The sequence below is a fragment of the Malurus melanocephalus genome, unplaced genomic scaffold, assembly GCF_030028575.1.
Source record: "Malurus melanocephalus ecotype Western Australia unplaced genomic scaffold, MMel_1.1 scaffold_233, whole genome shotgun sequence".
Classification (NCBI taxonomy): domain Eukaryota; kingdom Metazoa; phylum Chordata; class Aves; order Passeriformes; family Maluridae; genus Malurus; species Malurus melanocephalus.
The window spans coordinates 994,484-1,019,369 of NW_026623465.1; the positions used below are offsets into that span (position 1 = coordinate 994,484).

General features: G+C 43.1%; 1 protein-coding gene across 1 annotated transcript in view; it reads left to right on the top strand.

Annotated features, from left to right (window-relative positions):
* The first annotated feature begins 3,092 nt into the window (after positions 1–3,092).
* STAB1 (stabilin 1) overlaps positions 3,093–24,886 on the top strand; it is a 53,048-nt gene continuing 31,254 nt past the window's right edge. The window contains exons 1-20 of the mRNA XM_057374771.1: positions 3,093–3,507; positions 8,906–9,042; positions 10,483–10,598; positions 11,751–11,836; positions 12,107–12,176; positions 12,951–13,046; positions 13,492–13,608; positions 14,023–14,219; positions 14,413–14,546; positions 16,219–16,346; positions 16,558–16,649; positions 17,594–17,716; positions 19,172–19,318; positions 19,913–19,975; positions 20,547–20,660; positions 21,010–21,063; positions 21,870–21,950; positions 22,233–22,391; positions 23,286–23,348; positions 24,637–24,738. Of these exons, the coding sequence (XP_057230754.1) occupies positions 3,427–3,507; positions 8,906–9,042; positions 10,483–10,598; positions 11,751–11,836; positions 12,107–12,176; positions 12,951–13,046; positions 13,492–13,608; positions 14,023–14,219; positions 14,413–14,546; positions 16,219–16,346; positions 16,558–16,649; positions 17,594–17,716; positions 19,172–19,318; positions 19,913–19,975; positions 20,547–20,660; positions 21,010–21,063; positions 21,870–21,950; positions 22,233–22,391; positions 23,286–23,348; positions 24,637–24,738 (2,160 nt within the window). The 5' untranslated portion in view covers positions 3,093–3,426. The remainder of the gene's footprint in view (positions 3,508–8,905; positions 9,043–10,482; positions 10,599–11,750; positions 11,837–12,106; positions 12,177–12,950; positions 13,047–13,491; positions 13,609–14,022; positions 14,220–14,412; positions 14,547–16,218; positions 16,347–16,557; positions 16,650–17,593; positions 17,717–19,171; positions 19,319–19,912; positions 19,976–20,546; positions 20,661–21,009; positions 21,064–21,869; positions 21,951–22,232; positions 22,392–23,285; positions 23,349–24,636; positions 24,739–24,886) is intronic.

The following is a 24,886-nucleotide window of genomic DNA, read 5'->3' on the forward strand; positions in this document are numbered from 1 at the left end:
TCTGGTCAGAGCTGCACAGACTTCAGTAACCAGAGCTGGTGATCCAGCATTTTGAAACACAGTGTGTGACACAGGCAGAGAGACTGGAAGGGTTTGTAGTTTTATCCTTTGCCTTTATCCAGGTGGGGTTTTGGTTTTCCCATGGAACAGGTTTAGTAATTCTTGCCAGCAGCTTCTTCACTCTAAAKGTTAATGTGTACACAATAAAAATGCCGGGTCTTAGATAAGCTGCATTAGAGGACCCAACTTGTCATCAATGCATAAAGCAAAAAGAGAGGGAATTTTTCCTTGAGAGCGAAAAATCCTGAGCATTCCTGCTGCCAACAACATGCTGATGACTGGGGAGACAGAGCCCACAAGGTAAATTATTAGAGTTTTGTAGAAATCATCTAGAACAAATCAGAGCCAGAATTTGAAGATGTTTCTGAGGCACATGTTTGTGACTTCTCCTGCTAAACCAGCCACCTTCTGTCRTGTGGGCCGGGGACACTTGACAGATAAGTCAATCTCCATGCTTTCCAAAACAAAAGCCCACGTGCAAAATCTCAGAGATAAACACTGAGACTGACAGTTGACAAATCCTACTCTTTGTTTTAAAGTTGGATTTGCACCATCCTATTTCAATCAAACATAGACTAGGGTGTGAACAAAATCCTCCTACCCTGCCTGCACAGGGCCATTTGTGTGTTCTGCCATTAGATCTTTACAAGCCTTGCCTAAATTTTTTTATGAAGGCTGTCTGGCAAATCTCAGGATCTTGCTTTATGAGATTTTGGGGGTTTGAAACACTTTGTGGAGATGCTTCTGTGCATGAGCTGGTCTAACATTGAAACAAGTGAGGGAACTGGGGTTTCTATTTGTTGACAGTTTTGAAGAGTATTGGACAAAACAGGGGAATCAAAAAATTAAAGATGTCATCCATGAAAAAATACATTTATCTGCCTGGGAGGAATCTGTCTCTCAGAAGAGAACAGACACAGTGTACATGGAGCAGTAATTTGTTCTTGTTTGTTTCATTTTTGCTCCCTGTGCTGTTTCTATGCTGGTGTTGCTGTCTTTGATGGCACTGCCAACTGTACTGCCACTGTGAGCATCTTGGCATCTGTGCACTGAGTATTATTAATGGTTCTTGGCCACCCATTAATTTAGAGATTGCTGGTATTTCACCTTCTTACTAATTTTCAGAACCGTGAATATCCAAAGTTGTTGCAGAGTTTGGTGTTCCAGGTCCRCCTGCAGTGATCAGCAAAGTTTGCATTCTCTCAGAGCAGTCCTTAGGCAGCGACTGAATCATGCTGCTTATGCTTCTTGGTCAGGAAAGCAACATCTAATGACAGATGACCTTTTGATTTTTCAGTTTATGCTTTGCTGCTGTACAATGGCATTASTCACTGTTTGCATTTTTAGTCTGTGTATTGCTGTTCTATTGCTTGCCTTTAATTGAGGTGAGGTCAGATAAGGAAGCTGGCTGTGAACCTTTTGATGTCRCTGTGAATCTGATTTACTTAATTCAGACAGGAATTTCACCAAGCATTTCTCTCCCTTCCTCGTTCCCCTGCAGTAGGTCAGATACAGTGATGATAAGCAGCAGTGGAAAGTCTTGGAATCAGCCTTTGTGTGTCTTTTCTTGCCCTGTACTATTTTCAGTGCTGAGCCATTTAGAAAACTGTCTGAAGATCCATTAAACAAGCCAATGCATCTTCAAGTGCCCCAGATGAGATATTTTCACCTTAARAGCTTATCAGCTCTGTGTGGATGCTGGCAACTTAATCCCTATGTCATACAACCAGCTCTTGGAAAACCCATCAACAGTCTTCARCATCCTGGGGTATCATGAGGCAGAGAAGCAGCCTCATTCTTGTGTTTCCATGGCCTGCCCAGTGCTGTGACTGTAGGCAAAGAAATCACTGCACAGCTTCCATTCTCTACTAGAATGTCCCCATTGTCCATTTGTGACTTTCCCATGCTATCAGAGCTGGCTTGATCTGTCATGCCTCTGCCTCATTTTGAAGACCTTCAGGGTGCCAAGTGTTTCCAGAGCAGTGTGAACCCTGTGACCTTGACAGAGTGGCACCAGTTGGGCAGCAACAGTCCCAGGGCTGCACTTGTCCTGTGGCAGTGGGCTGAACTGTTGGATTGAGCTGTGGGCTGGTACTTCTCACATGGGTTACAGTGGATGGTTGTGTGCCTTATCTGCTTCCTGTTAGTGCAGGATATATAACAAGGCTGCCTGTTCATCATGCTGGCTTTCCCTGTAGGATGAAGGCAGAAGTAAAGCACAGCTAACGGCACCAGTAAGTACAGCRGTTCCTATGTACCTCATATGTTACAGCTTGTGTGTCTTTGTTGGGAAGCAGGGGCAAAAGAGTATTAATGCTCTCATTATTTACATAAACACAAGAATGGCTCCCTGTCCTGGTTTCATTTAGGCACCTTCACGTACTGTTAATGGCTTGAAAATGTGAAAATCCCTCACTGCTTGGTGAGATTTGTTGCTAAACAAAGCAGTCCTTAGACTGCTCAGTATAGTGTGCTCTCTTGGCAGTGTAGAGAGACAAAGGCCATGTAAAATCTGTCARTAATCAATTCTTTTTAATGTTCAAAAGGAGAATATAAATTGCAGACTATACATCAGGTTAGTATTTTTTTTTTAATGCTGTTTTGGGACTTCCCAGTTCTGAGTGCTATGGAAGTGCTCCTTGGATTCATCAAGCTGTCAGCAGAGTGTCTGGAAAACTATAAATTTTGCCACTGCTGCCATAGCACCTACAAAATGTGGTGCTTTTCTTGCTGAGAAAGTCAACTGTATTAAAAAAAAAATCAAAGTCTGCCCAAAGTGCTTGATTGATGCAATGTGCTTCATTCCTGCTCTGAAGCACGGCCTGTCACTCATGTTGCTTTGTTCTTGCATDGTTTGGGATAGGCAGTGGTTGGGTCTACCTTCATTTTGAGGTGTTATGGACATATTCACAAGGGTGGCAAAAGGAAATTAACTTACCCTTCATGAATTTATGGTATTTAAGTTTGCCCATTGGATTTGCCTTCTGTTAAGCATACAGTTAACCTCTTTTCATTCCAATTAGTTGAAAACTAAGGATTTCCTTCCTTCTGTTTTGAACTGATATGTAAGAGGAAATCCGTAGATGTTCCTGTTTTGAGTAAACCTTTTACTAAGGAGTTCTGCTTGTGCATTTAAAAAAAGAATGGAAAGAAAAAGGTTATGTTGATTCAGAAATAACGCTAGAAGCAGCAGATCCATTTCTGAAGGCTTTGCAGCCAAAAAGCACAGTGCAAAAATGCTCTCTCCCTGTTTACTTTTAACCTCTGGTTTGTCTTGGATCTGATTCTCAGTAGGCGGTGTTATCTTACCGAAATTGCAGCCTCTCTCGCCACCCCTTTTGTGGAAAGGGTCCTGCCTGTAAAAGCATGAAAATGCATCCTCCTGGATTGCTGTTTTTCTTCTTAGCAGCATGCTTCACTCCCACAGCTGACTGCCAGAGTCAGAAGGTAAGTCTGTGAGTCTTTGTTTAATTGAACAGTTCTTCATATTTGGATGATTGTGTGTTAGGAAATAGTCCTCTCCATAATTTATTTTTTCATTTACATTTAGTTAGGTGCGGAATAACATCTGTTAAAGCTGTAGGGCTATAAGGTATCTTCTCTGTAGTCCAAACTAAGGAACTAAAAATAAAGTTGAAGGGCGCTGCTTGAGTTTTAAATCAGATTAAATTTGTGTCTAGGTTYGGCACTGAACTTGAAAATAGCAATATCAGAGGAAAATACTCAGCATCTTCCGCTGGTTTCAGTATGTGAGGTGGGAACTTAGTATCCGTCAGGACTGGTCCATAAGTTTCCCAGGAGAATTTTACTTTAAAAAAATTTTTACAATCACATCAATTTGTTCCTTTGCCACAGTTTGTTTCAAGTGTATTTCCCAAGAGCTCCCCAGTAAGGATTGAATAGTTTCCATTTTATTTCGGTTTTATTGATTTTCTTCTGATTCCTTCCTCTCCATTCTTGTGTTTAGTAGCAGCATCTAGGAAAATGTGTGATGCCTTTGTAGATCTGTCCTTTAGACTCCATGGAGAGGCAGCCCAGTTTCTGTGCGCTGGAATTCACACTAATTCACATTATATTGTCTTCTGCCTCCCTGTGTCCTGCTGTTGGAGGAATGAACCTGTCTGCTAAGCCAGGAGTTGTGAGGAGCATTTGGAAATTCCCTGGGGACAGGAAACTCCCTGTGGAGGATTGTCTTGTCCTGATTGACAAAGCAGGGCCTTGTGGGGAGTGGACAGATGTGTGAGTCTTAAGGATTTGATTTAGAAAAAGCCAGAGGACTGGAAAGATGCTTCCATGTCAGACCTTTGGGTGGAAGCTGTTTTACAGACTTTTTCATAAAAGGGGCATAAATGACTACTAGGAAGGCTCATAGGWTTATTAAAGTGGCTTGAGCACAAACGTGACGTGTCTCTAGGGGTGGATTTAGTTTGGAAACGTGGGTTCCAGATTGTCTCCTCAGACATGGGCTCATGTCTTCAGCTGGTGCAAGTGGAAATGTGGGTCTCTGCTTTGAGACTCTGTTGATCAATGTAATCACTGAGGAGTCTGACTTGGCATGGGACARTTACATTATCAGGTAGTGAGTGCCCACTTACAGAGAAGTGAAACATTTTGAATCACCTCTGGAGCAGTTTATTTAATCGAGGAATAACTTCCTTTTAGAGCTTTTCCTTCAAAAAGTTGCCTCTTTATGGAGAAAGAGAAGAAACATTGGAAAGGTTATAATGGGAGATAAGGAAAATGAGGATCTAATGATGCTTTCTCTGGAAATTTAGGATACACATTGGATCTGATTGGAATAGAAGTGCTGTGATTCCACAGAAGGGTTTTGTTGGCTTACAGGGGTTAACGAGAGAGAATAGATTTTCTGCTGTTTTTCAGTGATGTTACCTCAATGCTCAGCTTTAATGGTTCAAACATGACAGTGAATTTGTTAGTCTTGTTTAGTTTTTATACCTCTTGCTATGGGCTGGGGAAGATGCAGCAGACGTGAGAACCATGGAAGTTTTTCTGCTGGGAGAAGGCCAATCCAGGCTGTGCTGGAGGAGGAATGGAGGCAGGTGGGAAAGGAGGACAGTGCTCTCAGCATCCCCATGTTTCCAGTGCTCTGCAGCTGAGATGCTGAAAAACACCCAGGGCAATAGGAGATCTTACATTATGTGATCTTTGAGCTTGACTGTTCATCTTCATGCTGAGAAGTGTCTTCTTTGAACAAGTGTGAAGGGTTTGTGTGTCCAGGAATTGCTGTTCTGTTCAGTTCAAGTGTTACTGAGAACTTCTCGGGGAAGTACATGACTATAATGACTCAAGCATGTGTCTACAGCTCTGTTTTGTGAAGGACAAATGCACTGGAAACTTGGTGATTCATTAGATAATGGCTATTTCCAGAACTTGCTCCCAGGATTGTTGGAGCCGAGCACTGACGTCCAAATGTGTTTTTCTTTCTTCCTTGAGATTTTTGCCATGCAGAAGTATTTGTGTTATGGTTTGGGAGGAAAAGATAAAGGGTGAATATGAGAGGAATGAAACAAGGCCTTATGAAATACTTCCCAGCTTATTCTCTTGAGATGGAATATGAGAAATGAGCACTTGAGAAGTGAGGATCATCTGTTCAGAGAGGAGGGAAGGAAGCACTGCAGCATCCTGAAGCTTCGATGTGTCTCAGCTGAGTGCAGTGAACACTGGTTGCTCTTGCATGAGCGTTTGAGTGCAGGGAGAGAGCGTAGCCCAGCCTGGAAGACAGAGGCACCCTGACTTTTCTTTTTGTTACAGCTGGGTGTCTTCTGCTTTAAAAGCTTCTTTTCATTTTGGAGATATTTGATAGCRTCAGACCTCCTTTTCTGTTCCTTTGTACACAAAATGTGACCCAGTCCAGGCTCACAACATCACCAGATCAGAACTGTGACTGTCATCAGGCAATACTGCTGTATCACAGGGACGGACATTCCCTCTGCTTCCTTCCCAGTGGCTTCACATTTAGAAACAAAAGTCAAAAATGAGCCCAAGGGAGCAGTGCATCATTGTCTTCCASGAGGCTGTGCCCCAGGACTCAAACTTCTGTCTGTCTTCCATCCTCTCCAGCTGCRCTGTTGCATTTATGTTCCTTGATTCCCTCTTCTGCTTTCCTAAGAAGCAAAACTCTCCAGAAAAATGACTGCTTCATCACTTCTGTCACTCAGAGAAGAAGGGAAATGTTTTTTTAATACTTTTCCACTCAGCTGTTTTCTTCCTCTTTCCTCCTGCCTTTTGCTGCTGACACAAGCATATTTCCTTATAAAAAGGGGAAGGTCTTACTGGAAAGCTGCCTAAAGCTTATGAAGTGTCCCAGTAGGGTAGAGGGGATTCCACAATGATTGTCTTGTCTTAGAGGTCTGCAARTAATTAAACRATTAAACAGGGAGSAATGACAGACATCCACCTCTCCCAYTCTTCATTTCCATTGAGAAATTGAGCTACATTGATGAAGGATAGAGAAGGAAAATARAATAATATATGAATAATGGTGTCTTCCTCCACCACCATGACAGAGAATACATTTAATGGCCCAACTRTGTCTGATGCCTGAAAGTAGAGATGAAATAGAAGGTTGGAGAATTTTAATTTCTTTATTATTTTCAGTGTTTTATGCTCTGRTATTTGTGTGGTCTTTTTGATACCTGGTAAAGGTTTGTGGCATAATTCTAACTCTCAGAAAGGAGTGCACATTTGCATTTCTTCCTCAGGTATCTTCCCATTCCTTTATCTGAGAGATTGTCTAAGGGAAGGCTAAACCTGGCATCTGATGGGACTAGAAAGACAGGAGCTGTGCTGTTCTGTGAGTTACATGTGCCTGGCTTCAGTTGGCTCCTTCCAAAAGCCCAGCTTTAGTCTGGAGTCCTAATTTAAACTCCAGCCAGATGGCTGGAGGGAATTCTTCCCTACCCCAAAARTGACACTGCTGATCTTTAGAGGCAGAGTACTCTCAAGGCAGCATCTTGTTTATTCATCCATATTGTTTGTCCTCTGCTTTGCCCCATGAAAAACAGGAAATCTCCTCTGGCTACTCTGTGTTCCAGTAGGGTGGAAGTGTAAGAACAGCAAAGCTGATCTCTGTTCTGCTGGAGARCATTAGTAAAGCTGGTGCTCACAGCACATGGAGAGGGGKRTTTGGTGGATCTGAGATTGGTTTTKAATTGTTTATAATATAAAAGAGTCTTTGACACAACAGGTTTCTTGGGGATTCTGCTACCAGGGGAACTGGAGGTTGCTGTATGGTAGGAAAGCCTCAGAAGCACAACTAGAAGTTAATATCTGTGGGAAGGGCAACCACAGATGCAGGAGTAATTTCCTTCACTGGGCAGCATTCTTGCATGGATGGATGCAGAMGGTGGATCCATAAACATGAGAAAAAGCTCAACGACTCCAGTCAGAGGGAACAAGTCAGGAAGCACTCCAGGGACACGTCCCTGTGGACTTGAGACTTGAAGGTTATCTCTCAGGAGGTTTTCCTGACAGGGTCTGCTGGCTATCAGCTGGGAGGGCCTTCCTGAGCTCTTGATAACTGATGGGAAGCCATGCTTCCTCCCTTGCCTTGAGACTAAATGTATGTGTTTGGGCTTAAGTTCAGAGGAAGCAAAGCTGAGATTGCTGATGGGAATCCAAATCAAGGAGTTCTGGGGACAGGAGGGCTGCTGCATTAACAGCATTGTTCAGGACTGGCTTACAAATTCCAGATCAAGGCCTCCTCCCAAAATTTGATCTAATGTTTTTATTTTTAGAAAATACAGTGCCTGTAGAGGCAGAGTTGAGATGAGCTCTGTGGGTTTTTTCCAGTCAATGACCTTTTGGGGCATACATAGCTCATGTTCCCCAGCTTTTCTCTGTCATCAGCAGTGRCAAATACTATATTTTTTAAAAATTAGCAGTGAGGTTTCCATGCAGTTGCTTGTTTCCAGAAGTTTAAAAATTCAAGGAAACAATTTTGGAGCAAAGTCACGAGTTTTAATGACAGGTTGGCATGTGATGATGRTCATTCGCTCCGAGGCTGCACTTTGTCATCTGCTCTGGCTGTGTTTCATTTGGAGAACCGTGGCTGTGCAGGGGTGCAGGAAAGCCCTGAATAACCCTTAAAGTTATTCTGGTTGGGTGGAGGGACTTGTGCTGATTTAATCAGCAGCCTTGTGGTATATCCAAGTCTATTATCTGATCTTCATGCCGATGTTTATGGAATCCTTCTCACCTGAGGTCAWAGCATCGGGATATTCAGAGAGGTGCAGAGCACCTTTCCTTTTCACCCACCCCCTGCACCKTCTCAAAGACAATTGCTGGGACAAGTATTTCTCTGAGCAGCTCCTGGCTCTGGGAAATGGGCAGAACTAACACAATCAGCTCTGTAGTCCCATGAAACACCCAGTGAACTGGATCACATCAGTGGCATGGAAAAGRGAAATGCTGTGTTGCCTTTTAATTCAGTGTCTTCTGGCGAGGGTTATTCATTTAGGGCTTGTTCTCACACACCACTACCACACATTTGTAAAAGGCCAGCTGAAATTAGCAGCGCACTGTTGTGACTATTTTAGAAATGGTTAAAATTTTTGCTGTGGGACATAGGGGAAGGATGAGACAGCTGTGATCTGCCCTGTTGCTTCTAGCTGAGATCCAGGTGGATTCAAGCAAGGAGCACCATGGCAGGAGGGTTTAGCCATGGGAGTGTGTGGTACCMCCCAGCACCTGCACTGACCACTGCCCTCCCCAGTGATATCTAAAGAATGGTGCAACTAGATAAAGATATTACAAGTTGGCAAGATAARTGCCTAGGATAATAATTTAATTTGGGGCTATTTCCATTCTGTTTTTTCTTTTTAAGTTAAAATCCATGCACTGCAATGTCAAGACGATGTTCACCTCGAATACAGCATGTACTTCTTGTGCTGCAGTGACTAAAATGTTGTGTCCAAGAGGCTGGTTAAAGACCACCCAACGATATGGGGTGAGGGACTGCAGGTAAGCCTTATTTCCTAACTGTGTTATGCTTTTGGTGCAGCCCTGCTGTGCAGGTTCAGGAGAACACACACGCGGTTTTGAGTCTAAAGGTCCAAGGAGTTTTGTTTTCAAATGCGGAAAAATGGGTGTATGGCCTCTATTATTGTTGCTTTTGTCTCCTTGCAAATCCCACAGACTTTTTGCTGGGCAGGTTCTATACACACACAACAAATTAAATTACCATAACCTCTTAACTTGCCCCGAACAACCTGAGTTTGCTAATCCTGCTGTAGCAATTTAACAGAGGTAGCACAGAAAGCTGTTTCAGACCCAGAATTCCTTAGTGGCTTATTAGGAAAATAATATAATGATAGTTCCCCTTGTATATCCTCCCAGCTTCCAGCAATAATCCTCTGAACTTTTTACCTTCCTAGTTCACTTTATGACAATTGCTTGTTCATGTGTTCCTTGCTCATATTCTGTTGAGTTTGGCTGGTAGGAAAAGGATGAAGGAAAACTGAATTTACTTGGAGACTTTTGTGAAATGAAACACTATAGATTATTGTTTGTGTATGTSTTCAGCAGTGTATGTTAACTGTTAATATATAGCTCCATTGTCTGCTCTATCTGTGATTCCCTCAAAATACTTTAAAAATAGCAGTGGCAGTTTTGCAGCTTATAGCAGTTTTTGCACTCACACAGGAGTCAGATTGTAGCCAAAGCAGCAATGCTATTGAGACMATTTCCAAGTTCCTTTTGGGAAGGATGTGGTGCCAAAAATAAAATGAAGTGTAAGAATAATGTGAGTCTATGCAGCTTTTCTGCGTGTTATCTGCTCTTGTGGCGGTTGTTGGACAGACCCAAGAATAGTTTTGTACTGTGTACGTGCTRAACAAGAGGCACTGCACCCAGGACTCACCCTGTGTGTGGAGAGGAGGGATGATGGGTTGAAAAGAAGATGCCTCTTTGAGGGATTTAAGGCATTTGACCAAGATTTAATAAAGAATCTGTGAATAACACAGGTATTAAATCCAAATTTGCAGCATCTCCATCTGGAATCTTTAGTAAAAGACAGAAAGGGGCAAGTCCTGAAAGAAGATTTTGTTCYTTTATGCTTATTTTAGATGTGAAGTTGAATGCTGAGTCACCCTGGAAATCCTGTTTGTTTCTATGCTGTTTAACCCTCCAGCACCCAAGGTTTCCATCCTGATGCAAGACTCTGTCTCATGCCCAGTCCCTGACAGATTTCTTGTAACCAATCTTTGAGGCTCAGATCAATGGGTCTCTTTAGACAAAACATAACTGGAGTGAAACCCACTTGTGTTTATGCATGGAACAGGGGGTGAGGGYCCTTCCTTCCCTTCAGAGCTCAGGGAACTGCAGTGTGATTGCTTAGAAACCCTCCAGCAGGCCTGTGCTAGGTTTGTGGTATAATCATAATTCTGGATTGTTCTTTTTAAGATACTCTGTCAAGTTAGGAGAAAATACCCTTTCCCTGCCAGGGTGCCATCACATGTGTAAGAAGGAAATTGAGGCGAAAAAGTGCTGTCCAGGATTCTGGGGTACAGAGTGCTTTGGTAAGTTTTGGGGTTTTTTATAATCTCTAGCTGTTGAACAGGTCAAGCCAGTTTTAATAGAAGGCATTAAATATACATTGAGGTGATTAATTTTCATTATTCCTTAAATACTTACAAGGTCTCCATCTGTCTGGGAGCATATCTGGCTGTTCAGCATTTAATCTCTCTGTTCCAGATGAGTTCAATCCCCTTACATTTAACACATAACATAACCTCCTGTGGTGGCACTTCCTTTTGTCTCTTCTTTAAAAATAAACTTTTGGAAAGGGATGTTTTTGTTCCTCTTTACAAAAGTTTCCAAAGGAAGAGGAAGATCTTTCTGATATCCTTCTAGTCTGCAGCGCGTGTGCCACGTGTGCTGCTCTATAGGAGTTGATCAGCCATTGAGCCACAGAAAATACTGAGCAATTCCAACCCAAGGTGAACATAACCATCCCAAAACTCCCACTCAGATTTATGCCAAGTAATGAGAATTTGTTTTGTCTTGTTTCAAAAATCCAAAAGTAAGACCTACTAAGCCAAACATTTCTCACACATTTGACTGATGGAATAAGGAAAGACACCCTCCAGATACCSTTTCTGCAGAAAATGGGAGATTCTTTGAGTGCTTGGGCCTGTTCTCACACAGGCTTTGAATAAGCAGCTGGTTTCATCAGAGGAATCACATGCCTAAAATTACCAGAAATAGTCCCCCGAATCTGGGGGTACCCCACTCTAAAGATGTGTGAACTKTGTATTTTTGGGCACACTTCCATCTCTTCATGAAGTCAGGGAGAGCTGAAAAGGCTCAGTATCTTTGCAAAGCAGACTCCTGTCTGTCCCGAGATCCAGAGCTGCYCTCACCTCTCAGTGCTGCTGGCAGTAGGGGCCCAACATCAAAAAATGCTTCAGTGCCTTTGYTGAAATTTAGTCAGTTATGGCTTGTTGGGACTTTTCCTTAGACTTTTCCTAAAAGGCTTTTCTTAGCAGCCCAACTGCTCCATGGTGCCACGCGGCCATATTCACCAGCTCTGAGCCAGTGTTAGTTGGGCTGGATAATTTGCTGGTGAAGAGGCAATTACATTTCTGCAATGGGAATACCTGGGGGAGGAAGAAATGGAAAGGTATTGGTTGTTTGGTCTAATCTCATCTGGCCTGTCTCTTACCTGCTAGAGTGTCCAGGTGGCTTTGAAAATCCCTGCAATGGCCGTGGGACATGCTTGGATGGTTTGCAGAAAAATGGGACCTGCCTCTGCAAGGTCAGTGCATGATTTGCCCTGAGGGTGATGTGTTTGTAAGAGGGAGTTGTTTGTGAGGTGTCTGTGCAGGTGCTCTGGATGAAGGCTGCCCTTCTGCCTGGAAGGCCATTTGCAGCTCCTTTCATTCCAGCATCAGTGTCCGTGGTTTTCCTGCAGTGTTGGTGTGGTCTGCAATAGCACTAAAACATTGTTGATGAGGGTATGGAGTTGGGAAGAATCCCAAGAGTGATACAGAAAAATAATATCTGGCACATTTTGCGGCCCTTCTAGGAACGATACAGTGGGTATGCCTGCCAGAATTGCCAAGATGAAAATCGTTTTGGCCCAGACTGTCAGTCAGGTAAGAACAAGTCATTCAAGTGAAACCTTCACAAAAATAACTGAAAACAAGGAAGGAGGGGGAAGTGATTGAGTGAGGAAGGTGTTGGAGATGGGGAGAGTGACAGAGAGCTAGCAGTGTTCAATAGCAGAGCATTTCGTGTTTGTGCCCTTCTGCACTGTCCCATTAGACAAATGATGCTCAGCCATTTTTTCCTATTGTAAATCTCTCTCTYTCTCTCTCTCCCCCTTACCAGRGCTATCCCAGTTTCTTCTCTTTAACCATGCTGTTACCTACATCCCTGAATAAACCTACAATCCCTTCACAACTGTTTTTCAGACTCCTGTAACTGCCTCTCTTGTCTCCCAGCTTCTTCCTTGTTGCCCTCTATAAAAAAATTATTACACACTGTGCTGCCTCTTTTGTATGGTATTTTGGGAAGTGATTTTTGACCAGTGCAGCTTGGCTGTTACAGGAGCCCTTTTTGTCTAGGCCCTGTTTCCTTGTGTCCACAGAGATGAGATAGGTGTGATCCTGATGGTTGTGCTCATGTGTTAAAACATGTGCCTGAGAAACTGGTCTAGATCTTGCACTGAGGGCTGCTCTTACCTCGTCTTCTTGAGCCCAGGACATGCAGTTTATCCTCTCAAAGCTCTGACTGGCATGGCCAACTTTTAAAAGGAGCTAGTGGATTATTGGTGGGAAGTCAGGGTGCCAAGTCCAAGGGCAGATGGCCARTGTGCTCCCTGGCACTGCCTGGCAGCTGAAGGGAGGTTTGTCTGGATTCCCTTGCAGAGTGTGACTGTGTGCACGGGGAATGCAACAGCGGCGTCACTGGGAACGGGAGCTGCACGTGCTATGGGGGCTACACAGGCCCCAGGTGTGACCAAGGTAAATGCACTGGAAGCTGCAGAGGGGAGAGCTAACCTCTCATATGGGATTGGGTGCATGTGTCCCTAAARGAGCAGCGGGGCAATGAGTAGGTTGGGACTATAGATGAAAGATGATTTGAGCACTGGAGATTGAGATAGAGGGAAGAGCTGGGGTCTACTCCTGACTTTGTGACAGCAGTCAAGAAGTCCCATCTCTTCGTGCCTCTGTTCATTTCTCTGGAAATCAGCTAGATCCCTTCTCTCAGCCTTGGGGAACCTGACTGACTGGGCTGCCAGGGACTTAGATCTGCCTGCACTGCTCAAATCCTCTGACTTTTGTGCCAGCTTGGGCTCCTCTGGAAAGCAGATTTGCCTTTATTTCCAGGTATTCTGTAAGGTGAATCATATCTTCTACCAGTGCCCTACATGCTCAAAGGGAAACTCTCTTTGCTGTGTGGTTGCAGAGCTCCCCCTTTGCAAAGGTGTAACRTGTGAGGCCAACAGCGAGTGTGTGGTGAGGGATGGGACAGCTGTGTGTGACTGCAAGCTGGGCTACAGAAAACAGGGCAGCACTTGCCAAGGTGAGAAACTTCTCCATGACCCTAAATGGTCCCATTTGGGAAAAATCCTATTGCTTTGTTGTCTGCAGAKGAGTTTGATTACTGAAAACACCAAGCCTACTTCACTGCAGAGGCTTAAGAACACATTTTTTCAGGAATCCCTTTAAGATTAAGGGCTAAGCTTTTGGCTCTCCTCTTATTTGATAACATGGAAGTAACATGGAAAAGGTGTCATCCAAATTCCTCAGAAATAAAAACCCCCAAACGTCTGCTGTCTGAAATGATTTTATTTTCCTGTGAAATTCTAGACGTTTGGTAGTACAAATTCCTTATGCCTCATTCTTTCCATGCCTTTKGCAGTCTGCTGTGCTGCATCAAGTGCTGTTTTGAAAACAGAAGTTTGGTTTTGCTCACCTCTAATCTCTTTAATTACAGCTCAGGATCCTTGTACTCCTTCTCCATGTTCCCCCTTTGCTGTATGTAAAGTTCTTGGATCACGAACATATCAATGTACCTGCAAAGAAGGATATCAAGGAGATGGAAAGGTTTGCCAGCCCATCAACCCTTGTGTTGACAGCAATGGAGGCTGCCCAGAAAACTCTACAATTTGTGTTTACAGACGTCCAGGAGAGGTAAGGGCARTAACAGCCAAGGTATGAAAAATGGCAGAGGGAGAAGTTCTTCAAATGAACTGGTCAATGTGTTGCTCAAATCTGTTCTCCTCACCTCGGATGCAAAGGGAAACCAGACAGTTCTTTTGTAGGATAACCAATGGGRTAAAAGATGATGAATGCAGCTGTATGATCATGTGTTACCTTCCCTTAGGCAACTTGTGTTTGCAAGCCTGGGATGAGTAGGAGATCTCCTTCATCCGAGTGTTTGGCATTTCCCAGCGATTGCCGGCAATATCTTTGTGACATAACTGCCACATGTGAAATTAACTCTCAGGGGACRCCTAGGTAAGCCAGTTTGAAAATTGCAAATAAAGAAGCTTATTCTGCAGCTAGAATGGAAACTGGGTTTGGATGAGCTGAATTTTGAAGAAACTGAGGGTGATCTGAGGAGTATGGGGCAGAGTCACTGTTTGAAAATAACCTTTTTGTAGCAAACCCATTGAAAGTGGTTTTGCATCAGTCATTGTAAATGACTGGCATGTGGGTCACAAGACACTTTAAATCTGGGGTGGCAGAGTCTTCTGTGATGTAAACTGGAGATGTAGATTCCCAGGCTAGTGGTGATAGAAGGTTATTATTGGTTAATAATCRATCACTGAAAGGGAGGTGTGTGACTTGTTTGCTCACATTTGCTTCTGAGGGATAAAACTTTGTCTTTTCTCCTAGTTGGGCCTGTAAGCAATAAATAAATTAGAGTTGCAGACTGACAAGTCAGTTGCAGACTGACTRATTGACTTCTGAATGAAGAAACACCAGACCTTGCTTAGTTCTTTGGAGTACAACACAAGTTGGTACACCTTAGATGGGAAATACACTGGATATAGGATCATTTTTGCATAATGGCCTCTCAAACACCAGAGAAAGCTTCCCTGAGGATTTTGTGTGCTTTCAAAAAAAGACAGAGTTCTCTGAGACACTKAAGAAGGAAAGAGCAAGCCCATCTCCTTGATCCTTCCTTCTCCAATGCTGCTAAATCTATTAGTGTCCACTTGCTTGTGGTGTGCTCCAGGCCAGGACTGAAACACAGTGGCTTCCCTTTCTGAAGATCTGCTAGCACAGTGCAGGACACAGTGTTCAGTCCCCGTCTTGCATGTCTGTTCCCCAGCAGCTGGCACTGAGCCCTCTGAGGCTGGAGTGATGTCARATTCCTCCCCTCTGTCACATGTCTTTGCATGGCTGAAACAGAAGGAGCAGAGCYGATACTTGGACAAAGCCCAAACGGGAAAAAACATCTTTGGTAGGCYCTGAGTGATGACTACAAATCCGTGTGAATCAGGACGGAGATTTTCACATGTAGATAAGCTTTTCTGGAAAAGTCATTAATCTGTCTGGGCCCCTCAGTGAGTCCCAGACAAACCATTGCTACCTGATGTGTTTGGACTGGCTTCTCACTGAAGCCAAGGGGTCACATAGGAGCTCTTTGATAGGTTGTCACTTAGCCTGTGGGTTTTTTGTGCATTTTCTCAGATTTTAAAATGATGTAATGACTAGAACTGACTGARTATCTAGTTAGAATGGTCTCAATAAATATATAGTGACAATCTGAATTCTAGAGCAGACAATCCTTGTGTTGTTTGTATCTGAGAAAGCATCTCCATTCTCTTTGGGTAGATCTAAATTTGCTTGCCTTGCAGAAATATGCCTCATTTATCCTGTCACTCAGTTTAGGCAGAAGTTACTCAGCCCTTACCTGCATCCCTGGAAGTGGTCAAAGACAGGTTGGATGGGGCTCTGAGCAACCTGGTCTAGTGGMAGGTGTCCCTGCCCATGGTAGGGGGAGTTTGAACTAAATGATCTTTAAARTCTTTTCCAACCCAAACCATTCTATGGTTCTAAGATCTTAAAGCTGGGATTGGTCTTTCAAATATAGGTAGTGACATGTTGTTCCACTCATATTTGTTGAATGTGTTGCAAACTGATTTAAAATGGTTTGTTATGTTTCATTCTTGTCTCATAGCTGTGTGTGTAAAGAAGGGGAGATTGGAGATGGCAGAAGTTGCTATAAAGATCTCTTGGGTGAAATAAACCAGCAAAATTTGCGAGGAAGGTTTGCTAGGAAGCTAAACGTCGCCAAAAAAATGTTTGGTAACTATTTTTTTATTTTGCTTGGGGGATGGAGCAAACTGAAGACAAGGCAGCAGTGCCAAACTCCCTCTGCYTCCTTGTAAACAAATACTTGTTACTTGCGTGGATCCAATAACGTGTAGATTGAATTGTGCTGTTAACAGGAGGAATAATTATTGCTAGGGTTAAATCATAGCTGTGTAACTGCTTCACATCGTCCCTCTTTTTACAGCTTCTGGTTGCTCAACATTGCTGACTAAATATGGGCCCTTCACAGTCTTTGTGCCATCCCTTCCTCCCATTCTTGATAGAATGGAATTCAATGTAAGTTCTCTGGGTTTTAGCAAATTTTTGTCTTAAGATTCTTTCYTGCCTGAGCTCTGCAGCCTGTTAAAACTGATTGACATAAGAGAGGAATTTTGGCAGGCACTATTTGTAGAAACCATCTCTTGGGAATACTTTTCATTGTCTGATTAAGTTGCAGTCTTAYAGAGGATATTACATCTCTCACATTATTTTTAAAACCTCTATCTCTTTAATACTGACAGAGTTTGTTTTTAATGTCAGGAAGTGTAATATTTCTTGGCCATTCTTCTTTTAATGCTCAAACCCCTTGTGTATATACTATTCATAAAACTTTAAGTGGCTTTTTACCATCRGAAAGGTGTGATTTTCAAAAGGGGCCAAATATTACACCGAAGTATTTGAATTTCAACTTATGGTCAAAAATAGTAACTTTTGGATCAATAGAAAATATATCAGGAGAGGCCCCAAAATTACCTAGTCTACCTGTTCCCCCAAGGATCAGTTCCRCTTAAATCAGTATTGATAGAGGATTGTTTTAAAAAACACCAATGCTGTAAGCCCAGAGGAAACGAAGAAACTAAATGTAATTTCAGCAGTTTAGACTTCACCACCTACACAGTGCAGTATAGGCAAATATTGTGTTTGGGAAGCTTCAGCAAATTCTGTAATCTGGAGCATGAAAGGTTAGTTTTTTAATTGTCCAARTCCAGTAGATTTCTGTTCAGGGGATTCCTCTAAAGCCACTTGCAGGTTAATCAATCTGCCTCATGAATGTGTACACAAACAGAGGCAGGAGTTTTGCCAGAGTGCTAGTCCCGTGAATCAAAATGAAGAGGAAATCTCAGTCTTGTATGCTAAGAATTTCTCTGTGTGTTGACTGGGAGAAAGGTAGTGTTGTGATAAATGAAGTTTTTGAAAGAACGTGTCATTTATCTTTTTTATGCGGGCTTTCCTCCCCAAAGGACACCACTGCTGAACAGTTGTGCAGAATGCACATTGTTCCCGGTCTGCATTTGATAGAAGATATGATAAAAACCAAGACTATGTGGACCTTGTCAGGACATCAGCTGGCATTCACTAGCCAGGTAAGGAATGTCCCGAAGGTCTGGRCTGCTGTTTTCACATAGGACAGACTGGAGCTTGAGCATGGTTTCCTTGATGGGCTTTCTTCACCAACAAACCTTTTTCTGTGATYAGAGCAAGCTCCTTTGCGCAGTCCAAAGCAAGGTGATTTAAGATCAGACACCCCAAGTAACGACATTGCTTGTCTCACAGACACCAATTAGCCAGAGTCTCTCTCATGAATGGTCTTTTCATGGTCTCTGTATGCATTGTGTCCTAGGGAGGAGACCTTTTCCGTAGGCCATTAGCAGCTACAATATCCATGTGGCTGACACRGAAAGAGACAACAAAGTCTCTCTTCAGACTAAATGCTCCCTTGCASTTGGTGTGCTTGGACGCAGCCACATGCTGACTATTTTCTCTTTTTGTTTCTGTTTTTCCCTCTTTCTGTTTTATTTTCTTTGGTCTTCCTAGCAAAGAAATTTTCTTTGTTGTGTTCTGATGTGGAAGGCTCCCTTTTCCTTTTCCGACTGACTCACATTTTCCAGTATCCACTGCTCTCTCTCCATCCTGCACCTTTCCTGTGTGCATGCTCACAGGTGGCCAAGGGGGAGAACCTGTATTTCCTCTCTGAGGATCTAGCCTTGGCCTTGAGGTCCAGGTCATAATACATCAAAAGGATAAAACACTATTGGGAGCAGGGGAATCTGAACTGAGCTGGTCAATGCTCCTTTAAAAATTCTTTCCTGTTGGTTTACTCAGGAGTCTTTTGATCTGGGARATCTGCCCTCCCCTTCCTTTGTTTYACACAGAATCCTCAGTGATGTGAACTGAAGTTTAGGGCRGGGAGGAACAATTCAAAATGCTTATGGTAAAATGAAAAGCACAGGAAAGCTGTGCTGGCCTGAACTTGAATCATGGCTGCAGCACCAAGGCTTGGTGCTCAGTTTGTAGGTTAACCTTGGRACACCCTCACACACCAGGCTTCAGTGCAGGGATCTGTACCAAGTGGAAGAACCAGACACRTGCCTTGTAATTCAGTGAGCCTGAGTGCTTTGGCTTTGTTACATGTTCCTTATAGGCATAATGAGTCAATAAAAGCTGCATTCAAAGCTGTAATTCCAGGGTTGCATCCAAATCAGCCATGATGGTCAGGGCATCCTTTTATGATCCAGAGCTGTGATCAAGCATTTTTCACACTCAAACTTAATTCTGGTGCTGAGAGTCCCAGATGAGGTTATCTTTTTTTCTATAATAATACTTAAAGTACCACTCAGGATCAAAATATCGATCGAACTCAAGTAGAGTGGGATGATTGTTTTACACCCAGGCTATCCCTTAAATTTACTTTTTCAAGAATAGCTCTGGCTGTGCTTTCCTCTTGCTGATGCATAGGCAGGGAACACTGATTTATAGCTCTATGATGGAATCACAGATACACCACAAGGAAATAACCTTTTATTATTGTTGTTACCCAGACTTACATCAAATCTTTCCGGTATCAAGACCTGCCAGGGGARCTGTACAACATCTTGCAATCAAACCTCCCCGCAGCCAATGGAATCATACATATTGTTAACAGCCTCAGGAAAAAAACCAGCACTGACAACCTCAGAAACCCACAGGTACAGAAGTATTCATATTTCTTCTCTTTTATGAGGCAGCCGGATAAACACAAAAAATAATTTTCCTCATTAATCTTCCAAATTAGTGAGGCTTTTTTAAAAGGGAAAAGGCTATTTATTTTGCTTACAGGTCTGATAAGGCCCATTTAATGGGACTATTAAAATACTGTTAGAAGTAGCAAATTGTACTGCATAAGCCAGATAAAAGTCTTACAATGATGCTTTTACAGTGTTKGGATTACTAGAGAATTCTACTTTCATGAATTAAATCATAGCAAATGAGCACTTTTTCATTTGTATCTTATAGAATATGTATCTTCCAGGACAAGTATTGAAAAGCRCTTTTCACATAAAAATCAAATGAGGGCTTTCTGTAATTGGTCTGTATYGCATTTTGAAATTATAATCAAAAAGTTGTCTTTGTGTTAAAAATACTTAAAATTAAAACAAATAATCATTAGATTGTGCCCATCTCTTTGAGGATGATGGTCTCCTGTAGATTTTTGCATGCAAACCACAAGCTGGGCATTCCAATATGTGCTCAGACCTTGCTTTAATCCCAGCCATGTTTTCCCTCTTTGTATCTTCTTGCAGAAAACCATTGGTGAGATCCTKGCTTCAATGGAGATCTTCAGTAGATTTGAAACTATACTGGAGGTGAGTTTGTGTCTGCTCAGGAAACTGTGGTATTGCTGCTGTACAAAGCCAGTATTTAGATACATCCCAGTGGTTTGGCTTTYTTTCTGGATGTTTTATTCTGTGTCATTTTTTTTTTATTTTCTTATTTTATCTAAGCAAATGTAATGGAAAAGATTGGAGTTTTCACATCTGTAGGGGATCTGGCACAAGCAGCAAGGCTACATGCCTCTTTCCCATCTTCCTCCCCACAGCCCCTTCCCCTTGTCCCTGGAGAGTTGTTCTCCAAAGCAYGTTTAGTTCTGGACCACAGTTTAGTCTCTGTCTGTGTGCTTGTGTGTTTAAAGCATGCAGGGAGCATTAGCCCAGGACACCTTTGTTCATATTTGCTGCATTCCCACCAGTGGCTTCATTGTCCAGCTGTGTTTTTTTGTGGCTTACACTTATGCTTCTGTTCTGTCACACACCTGTCGTTGGTGCCTCTTGCACATTTTGCTTTACAACAGTTCTGCTTTAGTGTGTTTAATGTTTCCTCTCACATCCTGATGGACCCACACTAGATCCATGATGAAATCATCTTTTGTTTTTGCAGAACTGTGGCCTGCCTGCAATACTGGATGGACCAGGCCCCTTCACTGTGTTTGTACCCAGCAATGATGGTGTGGATAGGCTGAGAGATGGAAGGCTCATTTATCTTTTCACAGAGGTGAGAACCCACATTACTGTGAGGCATCCTGAGCTGACTGAGTTGCGCTGGGCTGTGCTGGAATGACTTTGTGYAATATACCTGGTCATTGCTGAAAGCTGTTCTTCCTGGCTTTGGCTAAACCATGCCTGTGTTATTTGGTTAGCCAGATGGTTTAAATCTGGTGTTTAACTTTCATTCCTCACCCCAGCTTTGGGCAGGGGAAGATGAAGGAACTTATTCATCAAGTGAATTCACTGCTACAGGCATTAGCATTGTCAGTCATTGACTTTAAATAGAGTGTAATAACCTCCTCTTACACCTGAGCACTGAAGGTGTATCTAATTCTGATGTTATCTTCTTTCATTAGGGCATAAATAAGCTTCAGGARCTGGTGAAACATCACATCTACACTTCAGCAGCGGTAAGGCAGGCAGCTCTAACTCCAGACCAACACCTTATCAACTCTCTTGTCTGGCATAGAAGTCACAGTGTTGATGACTTCAGCTGCTGTTTCTCAGACTTCTCCTGGAGGAGCAGAGATGTGACTCAGGATCTAATGAGGCAAAATGTTTCCCATGAAAGGGGTTAGGGTCAAAGGGGACAGCTGTGCTCTCCATCAAGAAACTGAGTTTTCTGGAGTGGTGGTGCTCYCTAGTTGGATGGCCTTTACAATGAAAATATTGTCCAGCAGAGTTTGCTGCAGGACACAAAAATAACAATTTTTGTGTCTGGATCTCAGAACTTCCCTCTATTCAAACCATTAAGTTTCTCAGTCCAGAAGCCACAGTTTACATATTTTTCTGCCTTTAACCTTATTTTTTTCAGTGAAAATATGTTCTCTATTRTACTTCTGGCTGAACTTTCATTGTTTATTGAATATGTCGTAGAAAAAAACCTTTATTATTCTGACCCTACTTGCAGCTGTATTAGTAAGAGACACTGTTAGCGAGACTTGATTTCAGTTCTGCTGGACTGTTACCCAAACAAGGAAYGAAAACCAAGGCAGCTGCCACCAGCATTGCTGTGTTTCTGGTACTGCAAACACTTTACACAAAGTCCTCAACTATCCTCTGACCCATTGTTTGTTTTTAAGGTATTTGATGAAATGTAAATGCTAAGTCCCCTTGAGAAGTTTTTCAAGTGGCAGAAATCACAGAAGGATTCTGTAAGCTGAGCTGAAATGATCCTGCTTGTTCATGGTACCACCCCCTTGTGTTTTTATTTCAGGTGACTGTAGAGAAACTGATAATGATGCCACACATTGTTACAATGGCTAACCAGATACTTACCATCAACATTAGTGCAGATGTAAGTGTGACTCAAAACCCTTTGGGGCAAATCCTCCTGTGCTTGGAGAAAGTCTGGATAGGGTTCTAAACAATATAGTTTCAGCCTATCTCTGCTTCCTCCTCTGCTTAAAAAACTRGACTTAAATGAGATTGTTGAATTAGTTTACTTCTTCTCCTGTCTGTGACTTCACTAAAAGGCGTGGCCATTTGTGTGGTTGTCCTTGATATTGTGAACTGTTTCCTGCATTGGTTTTATGTAGTTGATCTTATCTAATGGGCTACAATTATGTTTGTACATCAGGGAAGGATTCTGATGGATGAMTCAGGAATCCCCTTAAACATGCGGAACATTGTGGCATCAAATGGTATCATTCATACCTTGGATGGCATCTTCATCCCTCCTTCAATTGTTCCCATTTTGCCTCACAGATGCAATGAGGAGCAACATAAGATTGTGATGGTAGGTCAGCTTCTCCCATTCTCATRCTCAAACACAGCTGGTGCTTGTTGTGCACCCCATACTCACCTGAAGGGACAAAAGCAGGCTGTGTAAACTGCATTTGGGAAATGTGTTCTGTGTGAGAGTTCCCCTGGTGTGAACTTTGGCACTGCCAGCAATGTCAGTGTTTCTTCTGCTTGCACTTGGCACTGCTTCCCTGCTAATCAGCAAATGTTCCTTGTAGGTTGTTGTTCTTCCCGTGCACCCATCCTATCTTCGATTCCAAAGTACATTTGCCTTTTCCCTCATTCGATCTTCTTCACACTGGAGTTGCTAACTCAGCTGACAGTGCTGTGTTCCCACCTCTGTCACCATCGGTGTCCTGTAGCCTGGACAGGAGGCAGACATTCAGTAGGCAGACCTACAAATGCTGTGCAATGTGCTCACACCAACTGTTTCATGTAYCTTGTCTGAGGTGCTTCCTCCCCAGTTTGATCATTGGTAGGTTACTACAGAAAAAAGATGAGGCTGTGAATAGCAAGAGATTTGGGGAGATTTGAATCACAGCTTGCTGATTCAGAGAGTGCTGCTGCTTGGATGCCCAAATGCTTTCCAGCCCAGCAGCATGTCTAGTGGCAAAGGGTGGAGACAGACCCCATCTTGCAGGCAGGGGCAAGCATCTCCTTGAGACACAGGAGTAATTCCRTTGAAGTGATTACCAGGAGTAATTTTATTGAAGTGATACACTTGGCCCATTTCAAAGTGAGGGAACAATTTTAATAATAGTTAAATATTTCAAATACATGCTGTGATATTTGGGTATATATAATGGGAACAGTAGTTCTGTWGCATTCTTGCAATGGGGAAAGGGTTTCTTTGAGAAGATTACATTTTTACYTCTTCTTTTCTTAACAGGGCTCTTGTGTGGATTGTGAGGCTCTCAACAACAGCRTTTGCCCACCTGGCAGCAAGGACATGGTAAATATTTGTAGTTATTTCTGTTATTTCTTATTTGCATGATGACAGACACACAGACAGTTTCTAACTCAAGCCACTTTCAAATAAATAGAGAGCAGGAAAGGCAGCCAGTAAAGAGGCTTATTAGAGGATGCATATCCCTGCTTCGTGGTCCCAGACTGTTGCCCACTAACTGCTCTGTGCACTTTCTCATTCTGAAGTTTGCTTGCTGAATCAATGTGGARCACGGTGAGAAATTCTGGTCTAAATGAAATTGTAGACTTGTAGCTTTTAGCAATTCTGCTCAGCTTCAGGCAGAGCTTTCCTGCTCACATGCAGGGTTTGCCAGCTCCTCCAGAGTCTTAGAATCAAGCCTGATTCCACTAGTACCTAGTGYCTAAATCACAGCCAGAGAATCACACCAACCTTTCTGCACTGCAGAGGGTGAGAAACAGTTTGTTCCTGGCCTGTGGTCCCTGTTGATTTAGAGATGAGTAGAGCTAGTTGAAGGTGGAGCAAGGAGGAGTGCTGGTGTTTGAGTTATCCCATGCTGAGGTTAGCAGAACAGCAAGTTCAGGAAATCACAATGTGGAGGCCAGACCCAAGATGTTGTTTGTGAAAGCCACAGAGGTGTTCACCACCCTTAAACTCTTGGGTGTCCTTTGAGAGATCAGTTCAGGAGAACTTGGTAATTCAGTCTCAGCATGAATGTCTGAAATGGAGCACTGCGAAATCGCTGGTTGCTTGTTTTCCTCTCTGATGGAGGCTGRCAAAGGCAGAATCATCCAGGGCCCAGTTATGCCCTTGTCTAATGGCAAGACAGGTCACTGAGCATTGTTCCAAATCTATTTGCAACTCTTTCTCCTTTTGCTGCCTCTCCTTGTCTCACCTTCTTTTTCCTTCCCTCCCTCTCTCATTCCCTCCTTACTCCCCCGATGCCCCAGTCTCCCTCCCTTCACCCTCTCCYCTCTCGTATCTCTTTCCTTCCCTCYTTCTTATTCTCTATTTCTCCCCCTACCCTTATCTCCCCCTTGCCTCCTTTCCCTCCTTTCCTTCCTTTATGCTTGCTCTCTATCATAGATACTGTTGTCAGAACTGAAGGGCAATACCTTGGCTCACACCTGGGGACTCTTGGGAGTAAGAAGAGGCCACTGTGTGCCTTGGTTCACCCCAGCCTGCTGTAACTCTGTGCTGTTCACCTTGGCTCCTCAGTGAGCTTCCTCAGCTCAGAGATAGGCACAGTTGCTCTCTGCAGCAAAAGGAGCAAAGGGCAAGGTTACAGTGCTGATGGCTTATTTTGTTTGTACAGGAACAAACACTGTCCCCCAAAGAATGTGTTTACATCCATGATCCACAAGGGCTGAATGTCCTGAAGAAGGGGTGCGCCAGGTACTGCAATCAAACCATCACGGTGAGTGTGATGGAAGGACACATCCCCTCTGAAAGGAGCTCAGCTCTGCTCTTTCTCATTCACCAAGAAGTGCTCTGAGTCTAGAGGGCTGAATGGGAGCAAAAGGAAAGCTGTCCCCAGGACCTGCTTTTCCTTTGTCCAAGAGAAC